The 18,850-nt window shown below is 30.8% G+C and overlaps 1 protein-coding gene across 1 annotated transcript in view; it reads right to left on the bottom strand.

Annotated features, from left to right (window-relative positions):
- Positions 1-11,820, bottom strand: part of LOC129920481 (polyamine-transporting ATPase 13A3) — a 31,448-nt gene extending 19,628 nt beyond the window's left edge. Inside the window, exon 1 of the mRNA XM_056001708.1 lies at positions 11,436-11,820. Within this exon, the coding sequence (XP_055857683.1) occupies positions 11,436-11,439 (4 nt within the window). The 5' untranslated portion in view covers positions 11,440-11,820. The remainder of the gene's footprint in view (positions 1-11,435) is intronic.
- Between the last annotated feature and the right edge of the window lie 7,030 nt (positions 11,821-18,850).

Raw genomic sequence — 18,850 nt, 5'->3', positions numbered from 1 at the left:
GCCGGCAACAAGTATCTAAATAGTTTCATCACTTTTTTGTATTTATGGATTTCTTTATCAAACTCAAATAAAGCGAGCGGATAAAAGTTGTGCTCGTGAGAGTTGTTTTTTTTTTTTGTTCCAACTTTCGATATAGCAACGCGCAAGTTATTTTATAAAGAACAAAAAAAAAAAAACATTACCAATATTTCAAAATATGCCTACACACATTAAACTGTCATCATCATCAATTAAGTATAGTTAAAAAAAATGGTTGTTTTATCAGCCAGCAGTTTATTCATTTAGATAGCTAATTGTGTTGTTGTTGGTTGTTATTTATGTGGAAAAGAAGCAAATTGATTGAAGAAAATTAAGAACCAATGAATATAACAATGAAATTTTAAATCAATCAACCAACCAGCAAACGCATTGAATTTGTATAGGAAAAATTTAGGGGCACATTGCGTCAACAACATTCATGATTTTTGACATTTATTGATTCATTTTTTTTTTTGTTTGTTCTTGGAGATATTTCTGAGAGACAGACGACGTAGACCGACGCAATTAATTTGATTTCTCCTGATTCTATTCTAAATCTTTATTGAATATAAATTCAATCAATTAAAATTATGTAATTTTGTGTAAAATTTTATTTTTAGAAACAAAAGAAATATTGACTTTGACATTTCTGCTGTCACGCAGTCACAAAGCATGAAGAGAGATAACAGAGAATTTAGATAATTCTTTAATATTAAAAAAAAAATAACTTTTGATAAGAGATTTTTTTTATAGAAATATTTGATATATTTCAAACTAAAACATTTATATAAGTTAAAAGAATAGAAAAACAAACTTCATCGAATTGTTACAATTTTGAGCAACATTAATTGCACGTTATTTTTTTTTTTTTTGTTTTTAAGAATAATTTTTTCGTTTATTCAACAGCAGCAGATGCAAACGCTGGCAGAAACACACGTTTTTTTGGACAGAAATTTTCAAATTTTTTCTTTAGTTTTTTTTTTGCCAAGGAAATTGTGTTATTTTTTTTTTTAATTAAATCGAAACCAAATCATATGACAACAATAAAAACCAATTTAAATTGCAAAAACAATGAATAAACCGATATCTTTTTTATCATTTATAAAATGAAAAATATATAAGAAAATGACACATTTATATTACAAATACAAATATTCTTCATCCAGACGACAATAATAATCACGAGTACTGAATTTCGCATATGGAAGCATTTCTATAAAAGCAGCAGCAACATAGGGTATACAGCACAGGGTTGTATAGTGTGTAGTTTTTTTTGTCCGTCGTCAAATGATGATGACGATTTTTATAAGCAAAAATGTTGCCATCTCGCTTGTTTATATTTTTATTGTTGTTGGTTTTATTGCAAATATATAAAAGAAGGTAGGTAGAGGTACCTATATCTTTTTTGATGATGGTAAAGAAAAAACAAAAAACACCACACCACAGACAGAAAATTAAAGCCGGTTTTTTCGTGTTAATACCAGGTATGTTAGAAGGACTTTTATGTGAGTATATTTTTCTACACCTCTATAAAACTGTGATAGAGAGTACATTGTAAGAAATCACAATACAAATTTCTTCTATTTAAAATGTATCGTTTGAAGTTTTTTTTTTTATTTAACTCAAGATTCGTTAGCGGAAAAAACAGCTATCGACTCTTCCTTTCAAAAAATAGATTTTAAGAAATCTGAACTATTATGACCACAAGGTTAAAAATAAAGTATTAGGCTGTCTTAGGATTCGAACCCCAGACCTCTGGTACAAAAGCCAAATCGTTCAAAGGTTTTACACCCTATTCTGTCATATAGAGTAGGTAATAAAAAGGGAATAGGCTAGATGCGGCATAAAATAATATCTTCCCAATGGTCGCTTTTGAAAACTTGGTCTTAGAAACTTGGCAACTCGGTTACATGAAAATTCCATTTATGCAATTTATCTGTCGAATATTTTCAAATTTTTACTTTTGGGGGTCTGAAATTAGGGAACGAAAAATAATTTTTTTTTTTTTCTAAATCTAGAAAAACAGTTTAGGTAAAATTAATGAAACATTAAAACGTTTTGAACGATATTAATATTTGTTTCTACACTTAGCAATTTTATAAATTTTTAGTATGTTTTTCAGACTTTTTTTTCAAATAATTTAGTTTAGACTGCTTTGCCCACACTGTTTAGTTTATCTGGCAGCACCGACATATACAAAATGTTAGCCATTGTTTGAAATTTGCGAAAAAGTACCCCCACATACATTTTGTGTGAACTTTTTTGACAAAAAAAAAATTCTATAAAAGAACTTTGAACTTTGGAGAAAGCAGTTAGTGTGGCAATTTAAGGCCAACTTTGCTTTCTAAAATTGTTTTCCTAGATGCTTTGCTTCAGATGCTATGAGCATTCTGAGTTTTCGTTTGGGCTCAAATTTCGGGAAAACCAACTTAGCACTTAGCTAAAGCTTCAGAAAAAAAATTTGCCCTTAATTGTGAGGTAAATAACAACAAAAATCACAACATTTTTTCCGTCAAATTCGTAGTGAAATAAATTCAAATAACTCTCTTGGTAAGTTCTAAGAAACTGCAAAGTTGTTTCAGACATGTAGAATGGCAACCCTATCACAATTTCCTTGTTTTGACCCTATCTATATAAGTATTGCAAAGTTTTATCAAAGAACACAATTAAAGAAGGTTAACCGTATCTCGTAACATAAACAACAAAAATATTGACTATAGAAGTCTCGTGGAGGGTTTTTTTTTTCATGCCAACCCAAAGCTTTTCGCTATAGTGTAGGTTCTTTTTGGTATTGATAAGAGAAATATTCTGTCGATAATAGTGAGTACTGTATAGATTTATATGATATTTAAAGTTTCCCATAGAAATACCATAACATCGCTCTAATTTTTTCAAAATATTTTTTTCACTGTAGATAAGTACAAAATAGATAGTTTTCTTCATATTTTTGTGTTTCATTGTAATTGTGATAGCTTCTTTTTCTGACAATTCCATTTCCCAATGTGTATTGACTGTTTACACATAGAAATGCAATAGAGAGCAGCTGTGACTAAGGAAATAATAATTTCCTTCATTCCTCATTTGGAATTTACAATTTCAAACTAGAATTTTTCTACCTGGTGTGATTTTTTCCCCATGATATTGGAGGTTTTTTTTTTTTTTTTAATTTAGCTCTGATTCTTGCTTAAAAGTAGGTAGGTAGGTCATTGTAAAAATTGTATACCTACCTACCTTTTGAAATTATATTTTTTTTTTTTTTCAATAAAAGGTGAGTGTTGGTGATTCCCAATGAATGAAAAAGAAAATATCTGGAAATTGTATGTAGATAACATTTAAACGTCAACGCCATAACTCGTTATTATTTTGCAAATATTTGCTGACATAGCATTATTTGGAGCTTATAGACAGAAATTCGAAATTCATAAGAATTCGAAAGTCATTGGGATTTATGATTGAAAAAAAAAAATATGATAATTTAAAAAAAAAACCTAGACGCATGTGGCTAGACGATATGATGTAAGTAGTTTCATAAATAAAACATAAGTGGGTAATGGTCATTTAAAAGTTACTTCACAAAATTTTGTGGCAGAATTATTCTATAGAGCTGATAAGATATAAGTTTATCTCACAATTAGATGCGGAAGTCGTGAAGAAACCTTACAACGTCATTAATAGTCAAGGAATCTTTAGCCTCCGTCCACACTTTCGCTCAAAGTAAAACCGTTTGTGATAAATAAAAGTGGAATCAAAAAAAACAAAGGAAGAGGGTATAAGTATAACCTAAAGCATGGTACGCTGATTCGAGCTTAATTTTAGCTCCCATACAAATTACTGATAAGATGCTCTACTAAATAAAAAAATACAATCTCTCGGTTAAACGCAAATCACCTTAACTTTAGTTCTTAATTTTTAGACGCTTTAGATTGGCCAGATGTCATAAAAAATTAAGTGACATTTAGGTGACATTTTTCTTTCTGACCAATCAAAATCTCTTTTAAAAAATCATAACTTAAACTCAGGAGGCCTGCCTACAATCCAAGCCAAGTTAGAATAGTTAATTAAGACTTTTTATTTAATACCTACTTTATACAATCTGATGATTTTCAAACCTCTGCAAAAAGGTAATAGAATTATTAAAATTAGAAGTTAATTATAATGAGGAATCAAATTCTTGAAACTGGTTCAATCAAAATTAAGCCATGTTTCCAATTATATTTTTATCATAATCAAAATTGGCTTCAATTCAATATGGACATCTTTTGGACCCGTCATATCTGCGATGAAAGTCCATAACTGCATAGTAAATTTTCTCATACCTTTTAAGAAAAAAAAAAACACTCATTTCAAATCGTTTTGGAATGGGATGAATGATTTATTATTATTTGCAACGTGGTTTTCATATTCTGTCTCTACACTTATTATAATTAATATTCTTTTCACGCTATTTAGGTACATGACGTTTCTAATTTCTGAGAAATATTAGGTGACACCTAAAGACATGATCTATTCCATTTACCTACGTGTTTTTTTTTTTGTTTGTTTTTTATTTCATAACGTTAAAATTTCATGGACCATATAACCTATTTTGTTAGAATTTTTATACCTACATCCTTGTAGACGAATTTAACTATATTACACTGGCCAACAATTTTCAACTTTTTAAAATTTTCCAGAGAGATTTATATCAAATTTTATAGATTTAGGAACAGTAAGCTCAATAATAATATTGGTTTCTTTCTAGCAGCTCTAGTTTTTGAAATATTTAATTTTTCACATTTGGGGCAATATTCATACTAATTTTTAAGTTTTTCTTATTTTGAGGGTTTATTAAAGTTTTCTAGAAAAAAATATGTTAAACTCAATGTTTTTGGGGTCAGTAAGCCTAAAAATCACATTCATTTTTTTCTAGGAGTTTTTTTTTTTTGAAATATTTTAGTTTTCCACACTTTGGGGGAAAACTATGCTTATTTTAACTGTTTGTTAACATTTTCCAGAAATTTTCTTATCGAACCTAATGCATTTGGGTTCACTTAGCCTAAAAATCACACTGGTTGCTTTCTAGGAGCTCTATTTTTTTTTAAATATTTTAATTTTTCACATTTTTGGGGTAGTTTCATACTATTTTTTTAGATTTCATTATTACAAGCGTTTTAAAAGTTTTGTTGGAAAAATTTGTTTCGAATGTAATGTATTTCGGTTCAGTAAGTAAAATAAAAATACAAAAAAAAATGAATTTTCATGTATGAATGAATAATTTAAAAACTAGAGCTGCTAGAAAAAAAAAACAATGTCATTTTTGGAATTAGCACCCTAAACTTAGTAAGAAATGATAAACAATGTGTGTTGGGCAGTGTTATCAAAGAAAGATCTGATAACAAAGTTCCGTCAAATCTTAATCTAGAATAACGGAAGGATCAATGAGACAAATGACAAACTGTGACAACTCCTGAAAAATCTGAGTAAAGGTATAGTTATACCCATTGACTTAATATATATGGACTGCTAGAAGCATATTCAGGTTGGTTCCACTTGTTTCTTCGTGATACTAGCGCCCTAAAAAAAAGCGGAGAATAAGTGCAACATTTTTGACGAAGTGCGAAAGGAACAAATATAGAAAAACAGAGAAAGCACTACCTTTTAACCATGGTATAAAAAGACAAGGTATGATCATTAGAGCCGCCATCTTACAAAATGGGGTAATAGTGTTTTGACGTTTGGCATTTGGCAAAGTCAAAAGCAACAACAATTTCCAAGACAAATTTGTTTACAACAACAATTTCAATGGGCTGGGCTGTCAAAACCTTAAGTAGCCATCTTTTTTTCTTTCATTTGACAGTTCTCGATACTGAGTTTTTTCTAATGATCATACCTTCTCTTCTTATACCATGCCTTTTAACGACAGATGTCATTCACTAAAAGTTTCCTCTTTTCGCCGTCTAAGGTTATACCGCTAGTAGAGCTAGAAAGATGTGGAAAAATTTTTTTCAATTTTTGTATGGAAAAGTCAAACGACTAGCAGTCCATATATAGTAGGTCAATGGTTATACCTTTACTCAGGCCACTTTTTGCAAAAAGTGGTAAATTTACAAAAGTAAATTTTTTTCTTCTTAGCACCTGAAAAAAAAAAACAACAAAAAATTGTTTTTGGAATCCAAAAATAATCTTTTTGCATCATTACATATTAGGGTCGGAAAAGTGTCAAATTAATTTGAAAATTTATGTCTGAAGTTCTTTTGTTTTTTTTAAGTTATAGATAGATACTTGATGCGGCCATTTTGGTTTTTTTTTTCAATTTGATACGTAGACCTTTGGTCTGTTTGGTGTTTCTACAATTTCCCATAGTTAAATAAATTCAGTTTGCTTAGTCATTCGGTTTGTTAAGCATTCATATAAAGCGATGGCAACAAAAATATCTACATGAGTTCACACACCTTTTTTTATGGGTTCAAGTTTATTTGTATAGATAATTCCATTATATTACAGCTTTGAAAACAACTAAGCGCACCGATTATCATTTTTTTTTACTTCATTTATGAGTAAAATGACAGGTCCGTCTTATTGTTACCTAAGCCTTGCAAACAGTGATATGTTTTGACATATTAATTTAATACGATGCTCTCATTCATTCTTTAACTATAAACTTTTCTGAACATCAAGATAAAATATGTCTTAAAATGACTTCAAAATTTGGTTAAGATAGCTTGGAAACATGCTAAAACATACCAATTTAAAATAAAAGTGTCTCACTGTTCGCACCTTTCCCCTACTTTAAAATTGTAAGCATTTAGTTAAGTAGTAATTTGAATTGGACCCCTATAGTATCTTGTTTGGACAATCAACGATCAATATAGACCATAACTAGCAGACTTTAAACAATCCATAAAATAAACATCAACATTTTGAGACTGCTCTTGGAGTATGCCAGATTGTCAAAATAAACACACTTGGCATAAATAAAGATGTCATAATTATGAACCAATATAATGAGAGCCTACTTACAGTCTGTGACAGTTGAATAGCCCTACCCGTATATTTATCTTGATAAGAACAGAGAGTAGGTAGTAGGTACCTAACGTTAACTGACCAACACACATTATATTTCGATCTGTTTACTAAAATATAAATGAAAAATGCCAGTAGCTGCTTAGGACAATCCTCTTCTTATTCAAGCAAATATAAAATGAAACGATGATTGTAAAATATACCTATACAAGCTCTGTCCAAGTGTTTCGGACTGTTTATTATTGTTGTTTTTTTTTTTGTCCCCATTGCAATACATTTCAGTATTTTATTACTCCCTAATAACAAAATAAAATTAAAATAGCCATGACAGTGACTTGTTTCTCATACTCCTTTACGAAGTGTTTAAGTGTAATTGGAGACTCGCTTCAATTCTATACAATGTTTATTGACCTATAAAAAACAAATTAAATCAATGGTTCGCGACGAAATAAAAAATGTAGTAAATATTGTCCTTTCAAGTAACCGGTCATGAGAAGTAACATGTAGGCGGCGGGGCGGCGTCGCGTAGCAGGTCGCACTAATCCAAATTATTAATAGTCGTCAAAAATATTCTTTATGAGACATTGTAAAATACAAAGTGTTGAATCACCCTCTTACTTTATGTTAGGACAGAAATTTCTCGCGGTGCAGTTGAGATACATTTTAGGTATAGCATCTTTAAAAGGCTGTATTTATACTCCTCACATAGCTTCAAATCACGATCGACCTAAATTTTAACTCCCATACAAAATTATCTCAAAAATTTAAAGAATTGCAAATTTTATTTTTTTTTTAATTATTGCAAATAAAAATTTGTCTGCATTGAAAAAAAAATTCAATGCAAAACAATTACAATTTTTATTTTTGGAACACACATCAGCTATCAAAATTGTAAGAAATTCGACGAATATTAAAAGAAAAATATTTAATGCCCACGTTTTACGTTTTTTTTTTATTTGCAATAAATATTTTTTTTTAATGCAAATTTGTTTTATTCGCAATAAATATTTTTTTTAAATTTATAATTGAAAAAAAAATGGAAACCTGAGCATCAATCTTTTGATTGATCGATTAAAGGCGCCATGCACATATATTCAGCCCTATTGTGAGTTTCACGTGGAAATTTTATCACCCGAAATATCTTTGACAACCCGGTTAAAAGCTATCACCCGAATGGAATAAACATTTTCCGCTAAAAATTTTTTAATTTTTTTTATTTCACCAAAATTTAAGTGAGACAAGGACTGCCGATTGCCTCACATATATATTACTTCAAAAAAAATTGTCCATTTAACTATTTGGGCCAATGAACTTAAATTTTTAGTGCATTTTACTTCATTTGATAGTGTGATTTTGAACAACAAAAAAATGAAAACACCATAGAGGTTAATTTATGGAGTTTTTTGAGTTTTTACTGTTTTACTCAGTTTTTTTTGATTCGAAAAACATGTACATTATTATTTATTGTTCAATTTTAAAAAATTATTGTTCAAAAAAAAAATTAAAAAATTGCGATTTTATTGACTTAAGGCCCTTACTGCACGAATCCATGGGCGGCGAGCACCCCCAACCATCATGATCCAGCCACGTAAAAACAAATAGTAAAGAAATTTCTTAGACCAAAATAGTTTTGGTTTTTTGTTAATTTCTCGAAAATGACAAGATGTTTTAGGATGCGGTTTTCTGTTTTTCTTTAAAAACAAATAAGAGCATCGAATTTTAAAAACTTATTTACATAAAATTTTGAAAAAATTTGTTTGAAATTTTTTTTTTTTTCAAAATTTTGATTTCGAAAATTAATTTTTCAAAAACTTTGCCAAAAAATGGCCATATTAAACATTTTTGTAAAAGACGAGGTTTTTGGCTTTACAAAAAGGTATAGCACGTTATTGTAAGTATAACTGTTGATTTTTAATATTTTTTTGTTACAAAATTAAATAATTTCTTTTTTAAATTGCCCCTCCCCGCTAAACGAAGGGGAATAGACCCTCCTCCCATACGATTTTTTTCTTGTCTCGACCGACCCTAAGTGCTCTAACTTTTTGGCACATTGCTCCATCTGTTTTGAAAATTGCTCCCAGTACATTACTTTCAACAAGCATGTAAATTTTAAAGGGCGTTGTGAACCCTCAAGATATTTTTTGATCGGGCTGAGATTTTGTATGCTCTTTTTTGATGACTAATGGCACCCGTCCCTGGTATGTAGAAGAAGAAAAAAAAAAAAAGAAAAAAAGTGCAGTTTCACTCCACCCTAAGTCGGACAGCCTGTGCAGTAATGAGTTCACAGTATCCAGACTGCACTGTATGGGGAATTTTCTGACCGTGAACAAATGTTCGCCACCTCACAATAAGGAAAAAGTGTAAGTCAATTATTTTCGGATGGAAAACTTGTTCAAATTAAGCTGCGTCCACATCATGTTGATTTGTGATGCTCAACAAGCTTGATCAACAAAGTGGAGCAAATGTGGACGTGCTAATAAATAGAGCTGCTCAACTTTTGACGACCGTAATGCAACCCGATTGAAATCGGTAAAGATCAAAGAATGTTTCGAATGTTCCATCTGGGTGAACAGTGGCTGCCAGTTCTTTCATTTTTTTTGTTTCTCCAGATAGCGTTCGATCTCAAGTTATCTACCCTTGTTCTTATAAAAACGGGTAAGTTTCCATGTGGTAGTTAAAATAAAAAATGACATTTCACTGACATCCAACGTCAATAATAACACGTCTACATTCAATTGAGAATGTGGACGAGTAGCATGCTGATCAACAGTGTTGATCAACATAATGTGGACGCAACTTTAAACTCACAATAAGGCTGATTACACTGGTCAACAAAATTGAACTTTTTTTTTGCCACAAGAACCAAGATATACTTTTCTAGAGGTTTTTGATGAACTCGAATCTGAAGTCAGAAAAATTTGATTGGCCTCCGTTTTTGAAATATTACCGTTATATAATGCTAAAAAACGTAATTTTGGCTGTTTTCGAGCTTCTGTTTTTATGTGGGGTAATTCATTGCATACAAATTTGTAACGGTGATTATAAGAACAGATATTCTTCTTTCAAAAAATGTGAAAATTTTCCCGATATCTCTTTAGTTGCTCGAGATATCTTAAGTTTCAGTTAATAAGCTAAAGAGAAACTAAACTCAATCTAAAGTTTAAGTCACTGGTAACAGAATTTTTGCCACAAGAACCAAAATATACTTTTCTAAAGGTTTTTGGGTTGCTGAACTCGAATCCGCAATCAGAAAAATTCTATTAGCTTCCGTTCTTGAAATATAACCGTTATAAAAAAAAACCTTTTTTTGCATTTTATAACGGTAATATTTCAAAAACGGAGGCCAATAGAATTTTTCTGATTGCGGATTCAAATTCAGCAACCCAAAAACCTTTAGAAAAAATTAGTTGGGTTCTTGTGGCAAAAAGAGTCGAAGACCACTCATTAAATTTTAAATATCTCGGGCAGCAAAACAGATATTGGAAAGATTAAAATATTTTTTGGAAGAATAAAAGGCACTGTTACAAATTTTTTTCATAAGGGAAAACACATAAAAACATAACCTCGAAAACGGCCAAAACGACGTTTTTCGACATTTTCTAACGGTAATATTTCAAAAACGGAGGCCAATAAAAATTTTCTGACTTAAGATTCGAGTTCAACACATCATCAAAAACATATAGAAAAGTATATTTTGGTTCTTGTGGCAAAAACCTTGTTGACCAGTGTTATGTGGAAACCTATTGGCTTTTTAGCAAACTCAGGAAGAAAAGAATCAAAAATTATAGCCTTTGTATAAGTTGAAATAAATTGAAAGAAAATTAAGGATGATTTTCGTTTTACGAAAATATAGTACAGGATTCAGATCAGTGGGAATAAATCGACCGAAAATTCTAGGCGCGCTTTTGTTTTGTGGTCATAAGGAGGCTACGGTGTCGTTTACTGAGAAGGGGTAGAAGCTTGTTCTCCCTTAAACTGAGACTGGTATTACTTCTTGTATCCAAAGTAATTGCACAATGCACAAAAAATATTCAGTTTTGCTTTTTGGGAAGGCTTGAAATTAATTCTCCCCTACATCTCATCAAATTCAAATTGGTTTAATATAAACAAATGAACGTCGATTTATGTTGATGTTAATTGATTTTCATTGGTTATGGGTTATTTGTTGAAGTACCAAAATGGTTTTGTACCATCATTGATTTACCTCTGATCTCATACAAAGTTCGATCTAAAAAAAAAAAAAATATTTGTATTTCCCCCTTATTCTCTATTCAGTAGATATTTCATAAACTACAAAAAAAAAATTACTGAAGAATTTTATCAAACCAATCAAAGTATGATTAAATAGTGGGACATACCTACTCTTTAAGCATTTCTAATTCTAAAAAAATATAAAAAGACACATGGAAACTTACCCATTTTTATAAGAACAAGGGTAGATAACTTGAGATCGATCGCTATCTGGAGAAACAAAAAAATGAAAGAACCAGGCTAGAAACACGTTTTTGACCATCAACACATCACTTTCTTCACTTTATTTTTTCACTCCTCTAAGTGACATACATAACACAACAGATACACAATTTTGTAATAATTTTTATAATTTTGTATCACACATGAATACTAAATTAAAATTAAATTTTATTTATATAAATTATGTACGACATAATTACATATAACAATTAATCGGTTAACATTCAATGTTGCGACGTACTCGCCAGGAGTTTCTTCGATATAACTGGACATTTGTTTCAAATCATAAACAGTTCTTAGCTGAATTTCGGGCTAAGTTCTTGATTACAAAAAAAAAAAAAATACAAAAAAAAACGAAAAAATTGAACCCACCAATTAAAGTGGTTGCTTATAAGAGTTGTTAACTAGAATTAATCTTGCAATCTACCAAATTAATTTAAACTAACAAAAAAATTCAAGATTAAAAATTGGTTATCGAAATTCGAGTTACGCGGGAGGGGATGTTGATGTCTGAGAAGTGGGATTAATTGTTTGGCTTTGTTTTGATTTGAATTTTATTTTGATTTCTCTTTCTTAACGAAGAAAAAAAAATCAAAGCCTTTAAGGTAGACCAAGACCTACAGTTTGATTGACAGACACCGACATGGTGATGTTAAATAACTTGAAACGCGTTTAATTAGTGTGCGCATTGTTGGTGCACCTGCACATACATACCTACATAGTTGTTTTATGCTTGTTTGTGCATTTATGCGTCTTGACAACATTGCGTGTAGTAAATAGTAATAAATTGTGCTAGATTGTAAAGTTGGAATTGAGGGTTCACTCATTCAATTCAGCTTCAATCTGCAATGATTTTGACACTTTTGGGTTATATTGTCAATATATTTAAATGTATGCTTTTGGGAGTAAACAAAAAATATTTATAATTATTTTCAATTACTTAATCAACTGGTAAAAAACAATAGGACAGTAATCCGAAAATAACACGGTGTAACACTCAAAAAATACGCGGGCGGAGACCTATCAGGTTTTGTAGAGCTAGTCGCACTGAATACGAAACGGTATTTAAAAATCCCCTAACACCCCCAAAATCTGGAGTTACGGGCAAAAAACGGTTTTTTGGACCTTCGCCCATTGAAAAAAATCTAGCTTCGACAATTTTTTACCCATTTTCGATTTTTTTACAGTTTCTGATAGAAGATAAATATACCTTTTTAACAATGTATAAAACATGTAACTCGGTTAAACCACTTAGAATTTATAAGATGTCGAAGTTCAAAATTTCAATTTTTTTTTGTCATTTGCCCAACTTCGGCATCAATTTAAAGTATATGTTTTCAAAACAACATGCTATTTAAAAAATATATTCTAAAACTATATATATTTCCCAATTGATCGAGGTATTTTTTATGAAAATCACTTCAACATTGGCTTAGAAAAAAAAATTTTTCGATTTCAACCCAGATACAGAAATTGGAACTTTTAGGTATAGAACAAAAATGTTGTTTCGGCACGTAGTAGGATAAGTTGGGCGCCAGGATTTGATAAAAGGTTTTTGTAGAGGAGCTCAATACAAACATTTTTTTCTTTGGAAGGGGGGTCTATCTCCCCCCGTTTAGGTGGGAGGGGCATTTTTCTAAAAAAAAATTATCAAAATAAAAAAAAATTATTAAAAAACAACGGCAACACTTACAGTAATAAATGATACCATTTCCAAAAGGCAAAATTGTGCATTTGATTCTAATTTTTAAATCAATATAATATTACCAATAGTTTTTGAAATAATCGATTTCAAAGTTTAAAATAGGGGAAAAAATTTTTTTTAAAACTCATTTTATACTATTTTTGTCCAGACTGTGAATTTTAGTAAATAAATTACTCACACAGAAAACTGCCTCAATTGATTCCTTATCGAACCGTGAAAACTATATGTTTCTATGTCTTCTAGTTTTTGAGAAAATTGAAAAATAAAAAAAAATAAAAACAAAAAATATTTTGAAAAAAGAAAAATCTGATAAAATAATTTTTCAATTTTCCCAAAAACTAGAAGACATAGAAACATATAGTTTTCACGGTTCGATAAGGAATCAATTGAGGCAGTTTTCTGTCTAAGTAATTTATTTACTAAAATTCGCAGTCTGGACAAAAATAGTATAAAATGAGTTTTAAAAAAATTTTTTTCCCCTATTTTAAACTTTGAAATCGATTATTTCAAAAACTATTGGTAATATTATATTGATTTAAAAATTAGAATCAAATGCACAATTTTGCCTTTTGGAAATGGTATCATTTATTACTGTAAGTGTTGCCGTTGTTTTTTAATAATTTTTTTTTATTTTGATAATTTTTTTTTAGAAAAATGCCCCTCCCACCTAAACGGGGGGAGATAGACCCCCCTCCCAAAGAAAAAAATGTTTGTATTGAGCTCCTCTACAAAAATCCTGGCGCCCAACTTATCCTACTACGTGCCGAAACAACATTTTTGTTCTATACCTAAAAGTTCCAATTTCTGTATCTGGGTTGAAATCGAAAAATTTTTTTTTCTAAGCCAATGTTGAAGTGATTTTCATAAAAAATACCTCGATCAATTGGGAAATAGATATAGTTTTAGAATATATTTTTTAAATAGCATGTTGTTTTGAAAACATATACTTTAAATTGATGCCGAAGTTGGGCAAATGACAAAAAAAATTGAATTTTTGAACTTTGACATCTTATAAATTCTAAGTGGTTTAACCGAGTTACATGTTTTATACATTGTTAAAAAGGTATATTTATCTTCTATCAGAAACTGTAAAAAAATCGAAAATGGGTAAAAAATTGTCGAAGCTAGAATTTTTTCAATGGGCGAAGGTCCAAAAAACCGTTTTTTGCCCGTAACTCCAGATTTTGGGGGTGTTAGGGGATTTTCAAATACCGTTTCGTATTCAGTGCGACTAGCTCTACAAAACCTGATAGATCTCCGCCCGCGTATATTTTAAAACCTCATTTTTGTAACACCGTGTAATTGAAGCCTTGAGAAGTTAAGTGACAATTTTTATTTTTCCAGCGGATAAAGGTGTCAAATGACAATTTAAATTTTTGTGTTATCGGCATTAATATAGTGTCATTAGTTAAGAAAAAAGCTTTAGATCTTTTTTCTAAATCTCCATCATTTCCATACTAAAAGTTATATACCAAAAACTATAAACAACGGTTCTTCATCTGAACGCTTCACTTGCAAATAATTCAGAAACCAGACGTCCAAGAAATTTTTGGTTTTCAGTAACGAATAGAGCTTAAAGAGGCCTTTATGTATCACTCGATGGATTTGGAGGACTTTTTTTTTGAAAATATTTACTTTTTCTTTTTTTAGTGTATCTATTTTTTGAGCGGAGATTGCTCTAATAAAAAAATTACATTAAATTTCCTTCAAAATGCTGGGCTTATTAAATTTTTTCATTGAAAACTAACCGAATTTTGGCCATTAGAACCTATCTTTATTTCGCATTTTTAGTTTTACTCAAGTATTAAAAGAAACATTTGAGAAAGAAGTAGGATAACTTAGGAACCAAAAATTTATATCGGTTTTTTGTAGAGGGGTTTAATACTATGATTGTTTCCCCCCGTTTAGGAGAGAGAAGCAACTTTCTAAAAAAAAAAATACTTTAGATACATCAAGAGTAGTTATTAAAAAACAACGGAAGCACTTACAGTTTTGAATGATACTTTTTTCTAAAGAATCTACAACTCTATACCACAACTTCAACTTGTAATCGAATTTTCATTATTTGTCTGACCAAAGTTATCCTTATCAACATCATACAGAAACGCAAACCAAACCAGGACAAAAGTGGGTCTCGCAAGTCCGTCTGCCTGTCTGTCTGTATTAAAAACTTAAGGCTAAATGAATCAATATTGAACTTGGTATTTGGTGAATTTTGGAGCCCTGTTGCGCATTGAGGGGTGGCTCAGGGGCTCACAGCTGAAATTCAGACTTCATTTTTAAATTTTTAAAATGTTTGTATGCATTAAAGATCACTATTTTCTGTTAAAATTGCTAAACTGATATATAAACGACCTAGAATAATAATATTTTGTTACAGTTTTGTGTTTTAAAATTTCAATTGATGAAAATGACAAAAAAAATCCGGAATGTTTTTAGCAGCACTGTTTGTTTTTGCATATGACTATTTTGTAAATATTTTCTATCAAAAAATAGTTATTCGCCAAATTTCATGGAATTCTATAAAAAGACTATGCAAACAGTTACAAAATAACTACCAATGTTTACATTCAATATATTTGTAATCCCGAGTAAAAATGGAATTCCGCCGCACCACCGCTGCACCACGTCCGCAGCACTTTTTGACCGCCGCACCTACGCTGCAGCACGACTGCAGCACGTTACAGTTACTTTAAAAGATCACAGTCAAAATTTCCCGTTAAAAATTTTTTTTATATTTTATTTCGGTTTTTGAAATTATTAGCTGTTTTCGTAGTTTTTGCTTCTACGTTTTATTTTATTATTCTTAAAGTACACCTCCTATCACACAATTTTTGATGCAGTTTTATTGGTTTTTAAATATTTTCAAATATTTCATTCAAAAATGTGTGTATAAATCAAAAAAATTTAATTTTTTAAATTTTTATTTGAAACTTTTGCTGTTTCATACATTTAAATTTATTTTTTTCCGAAAATTAAAAAATTATTTTACTGGAAAATTTTGAATGTGATCTTTTAAAGTAACTGTTTTCCAACCAGAATTATCAAACATTTTAAAAAAGATGATTTACTCGAGGGAAAAAAAATTTTATGTATGAGTTAAAAATTTACCATACAAATTTGTATGGGGAAAGTATGACCCTAGAGGCACGGGTTAATGACCCCCAAAAAATCTAGGGGGTGTCTCCCCCGAATACATCACTTTGGGAAATAACAAACACCCTAATATGCATGAAAATTAATAATGTTTGAAATCTACTTTCATTCCGACATGTGTTTTAATGCCTCTAGGTGATTGAAGAAAACTAACATATTCATTCAAGTACTCAGGACATTTATTATGAATTATGTCATGAAGTTTCAAGATCGATCTAAATTTGTAAAAGTCATCCAAACTCATTCCCAATAGCGTTGTTTTATACACTGAGGGAAAAAATAAATGGGAAGTTGAAAAGTTTTTGTTTCAAAGTTGAACTAATTTGAATTATGTGACTTTAAGATACGAAACCATCAAAAATTAACCTTTTTTCCACGTTGATTTTAAAATGTTCATCTTCAACGCAAAATCATTCCGAAATATAGTTAAATCAATGTGGTTTTCATTGATTTAACGTTGTTTTATGGTGGCTTTTCCCTCAGTGTACCTCGAAACACTTCTATGCCTCGGCAAACCATATATGTATCTCAGTCATTGAATGCCACATTTAATTTACGCTTGCATTCAGAATCTAAACAAGAGTATACAATACAATTGTAAGGAAAAAAAAGGCAGCAGTAATGATTTTACAAGGTATATTTTCATGTTAGGACTCAGTAGATTAGAGGATATTCTAAGGTTCCGCAGGCCACCGTAGATTCTTCTAATAGAGTCTGATGTAGCGTCACAACAACTCATTTTACTATTTATCATAAAGCCTAGATATTTCATTTTTTCAACATAAGGTAAGATAAAGCCATTTAAATTAAGTGAGGGTACATCGTGAACTGATATTTCGTTTCTTGAACACACCATTCCAAACGATTTCAACAGGTTTAATCTTATTTTATTAAACTCAGCCCACCCAGGAATATGTTACAAGTCTTCATTTACTCGGGCAACGCAGTCTTCTAGCAACCCAGGTCTTCTAGATAGATAAATTGCAACATCATCTGCATAAATATGCACATTACAGTTTATAATAGCATCAGGCAGATCATTTATGAAGATGCAAAAAAAAGAGGGCCTAAAACAGATCCTTGCGGGACGCCTGTGTTGACAAGCAAAGGATTAGACTTTCCAAGTTCTGTTTCGACTTGTAATAAGCGATTTTTTTAATAACCAGAAATTAACTGAAGGGTAGAACATGAAAATTTAAAGTTATTTTTAAGCCTCCCCAAGAGAATTGAGTGGTCAATGCAACCAAAGGCTTTTGAAAAATCCAGCATCACCATTAACATAGAGGAAGGAATACCTAGAGAGCCGACTCGTACCCCCCTTACCTAAAACACCCGCAAATTTAATTTCAGATAATCTCTCTTATTTTTCTCTTGTTTTCCTATCTGTGAATACGTGTGAAAAGTACAATTCGTTTAATACCTTCCTTTCACCAGTAGATGTCCTCACAAATTTTGAATTTAAACCTGATTTTGGTTTGTACATGAACTTGAATAGCTCAAATAGCTCACTCCAGGCACCCACCTTTCAATAAATATGTACAGAAATAAAAAAAAAAGGTTCGTGTTTTGAATTTATTATATTATTTTTTTATGAATTTATTTCCTACTGAGCACTTAAATTGTTTTTAATTGTTTTGAGCTCAACTCCACAGTTAAATGTGTTGGTGCCATTTAAAATGCACGGGAAAACTACCACATATAAGCACTGTGGAGTTTTTCCTCTCATTGCAGCTTGTAGGGTGGAAGAGAAAAACCAACCATTCCATTGATCCATTGATCTTCTTAAATCAGAGGTTACTTTTAACACAGCGTCACAGCTGATTCACAACTATGTTTTTTTTCCGAAATCCTAATTGCCAAATTGAAATGCTATTGTTTCTGTTCAGACTTTCTCGTATTTGTTCAGCCAAAATTTTTTCTAACGTCTTCGACAGGAATGATAAGAGACTGATCGGCCTGAATTACGAAGGGCTTTTGGGGTTTGGTTTTTTTGGGAACTGGAACAACTTTTGCATTTTTCCATTTTACAGGGAATTGACGACTGTATATACAGTAATTAAAAATGTGTACAAGGTATGGAAGAAGAAGTGGAAGGATTAATTTTATAAATTTTGGTGACATGTCATCGGGTCCCACTGCATTAGACATGATCGAGCGAACTGCCTTCTCAACATCCAAGTCGCTAGCACAACTAAATTCGAAGCAGTCATCAGAGGAGAATTCACCAACTTCAAAAGATATCGCTTCAGACGAATCTGGAACAAGTACCATGCTCATTTCAGTTGGACTGAATGAGCATTGAGACTTTTCAGAATCTATAACTCCGAAATTTTTTTAATTTTTCCAGAGGGTTTTTGAGTTCTAATTAGGGTCAAGACGTTTCATAAGATATGCTCCCTTGACGTTACGTATGAGAGACGTAACTTTGTTACGAGCAAAGATATATTAAGATCGGTCATACTCCGTCCGGTTTCTTTTGTATTTTTTTTAAAAAGC

The sequence above is a fragment of the Episyrphus balteatus genome, chromosome X (assembly GCF_945859705.1).
Source record: "Episyrphus balteatus chromosome X, idEpiBalt1.1, whole genome shotgun sequence".
NCBI classification, from domain to species: Eukaryota; Metazoa; Arthropoda; class Insecta; order Diptera; family Syrphidae; genus Episyrphus; species Episyrphus balteatus.
This window is presented reverse-complemented; position numbering and strand designations above follow the sequence as displayed.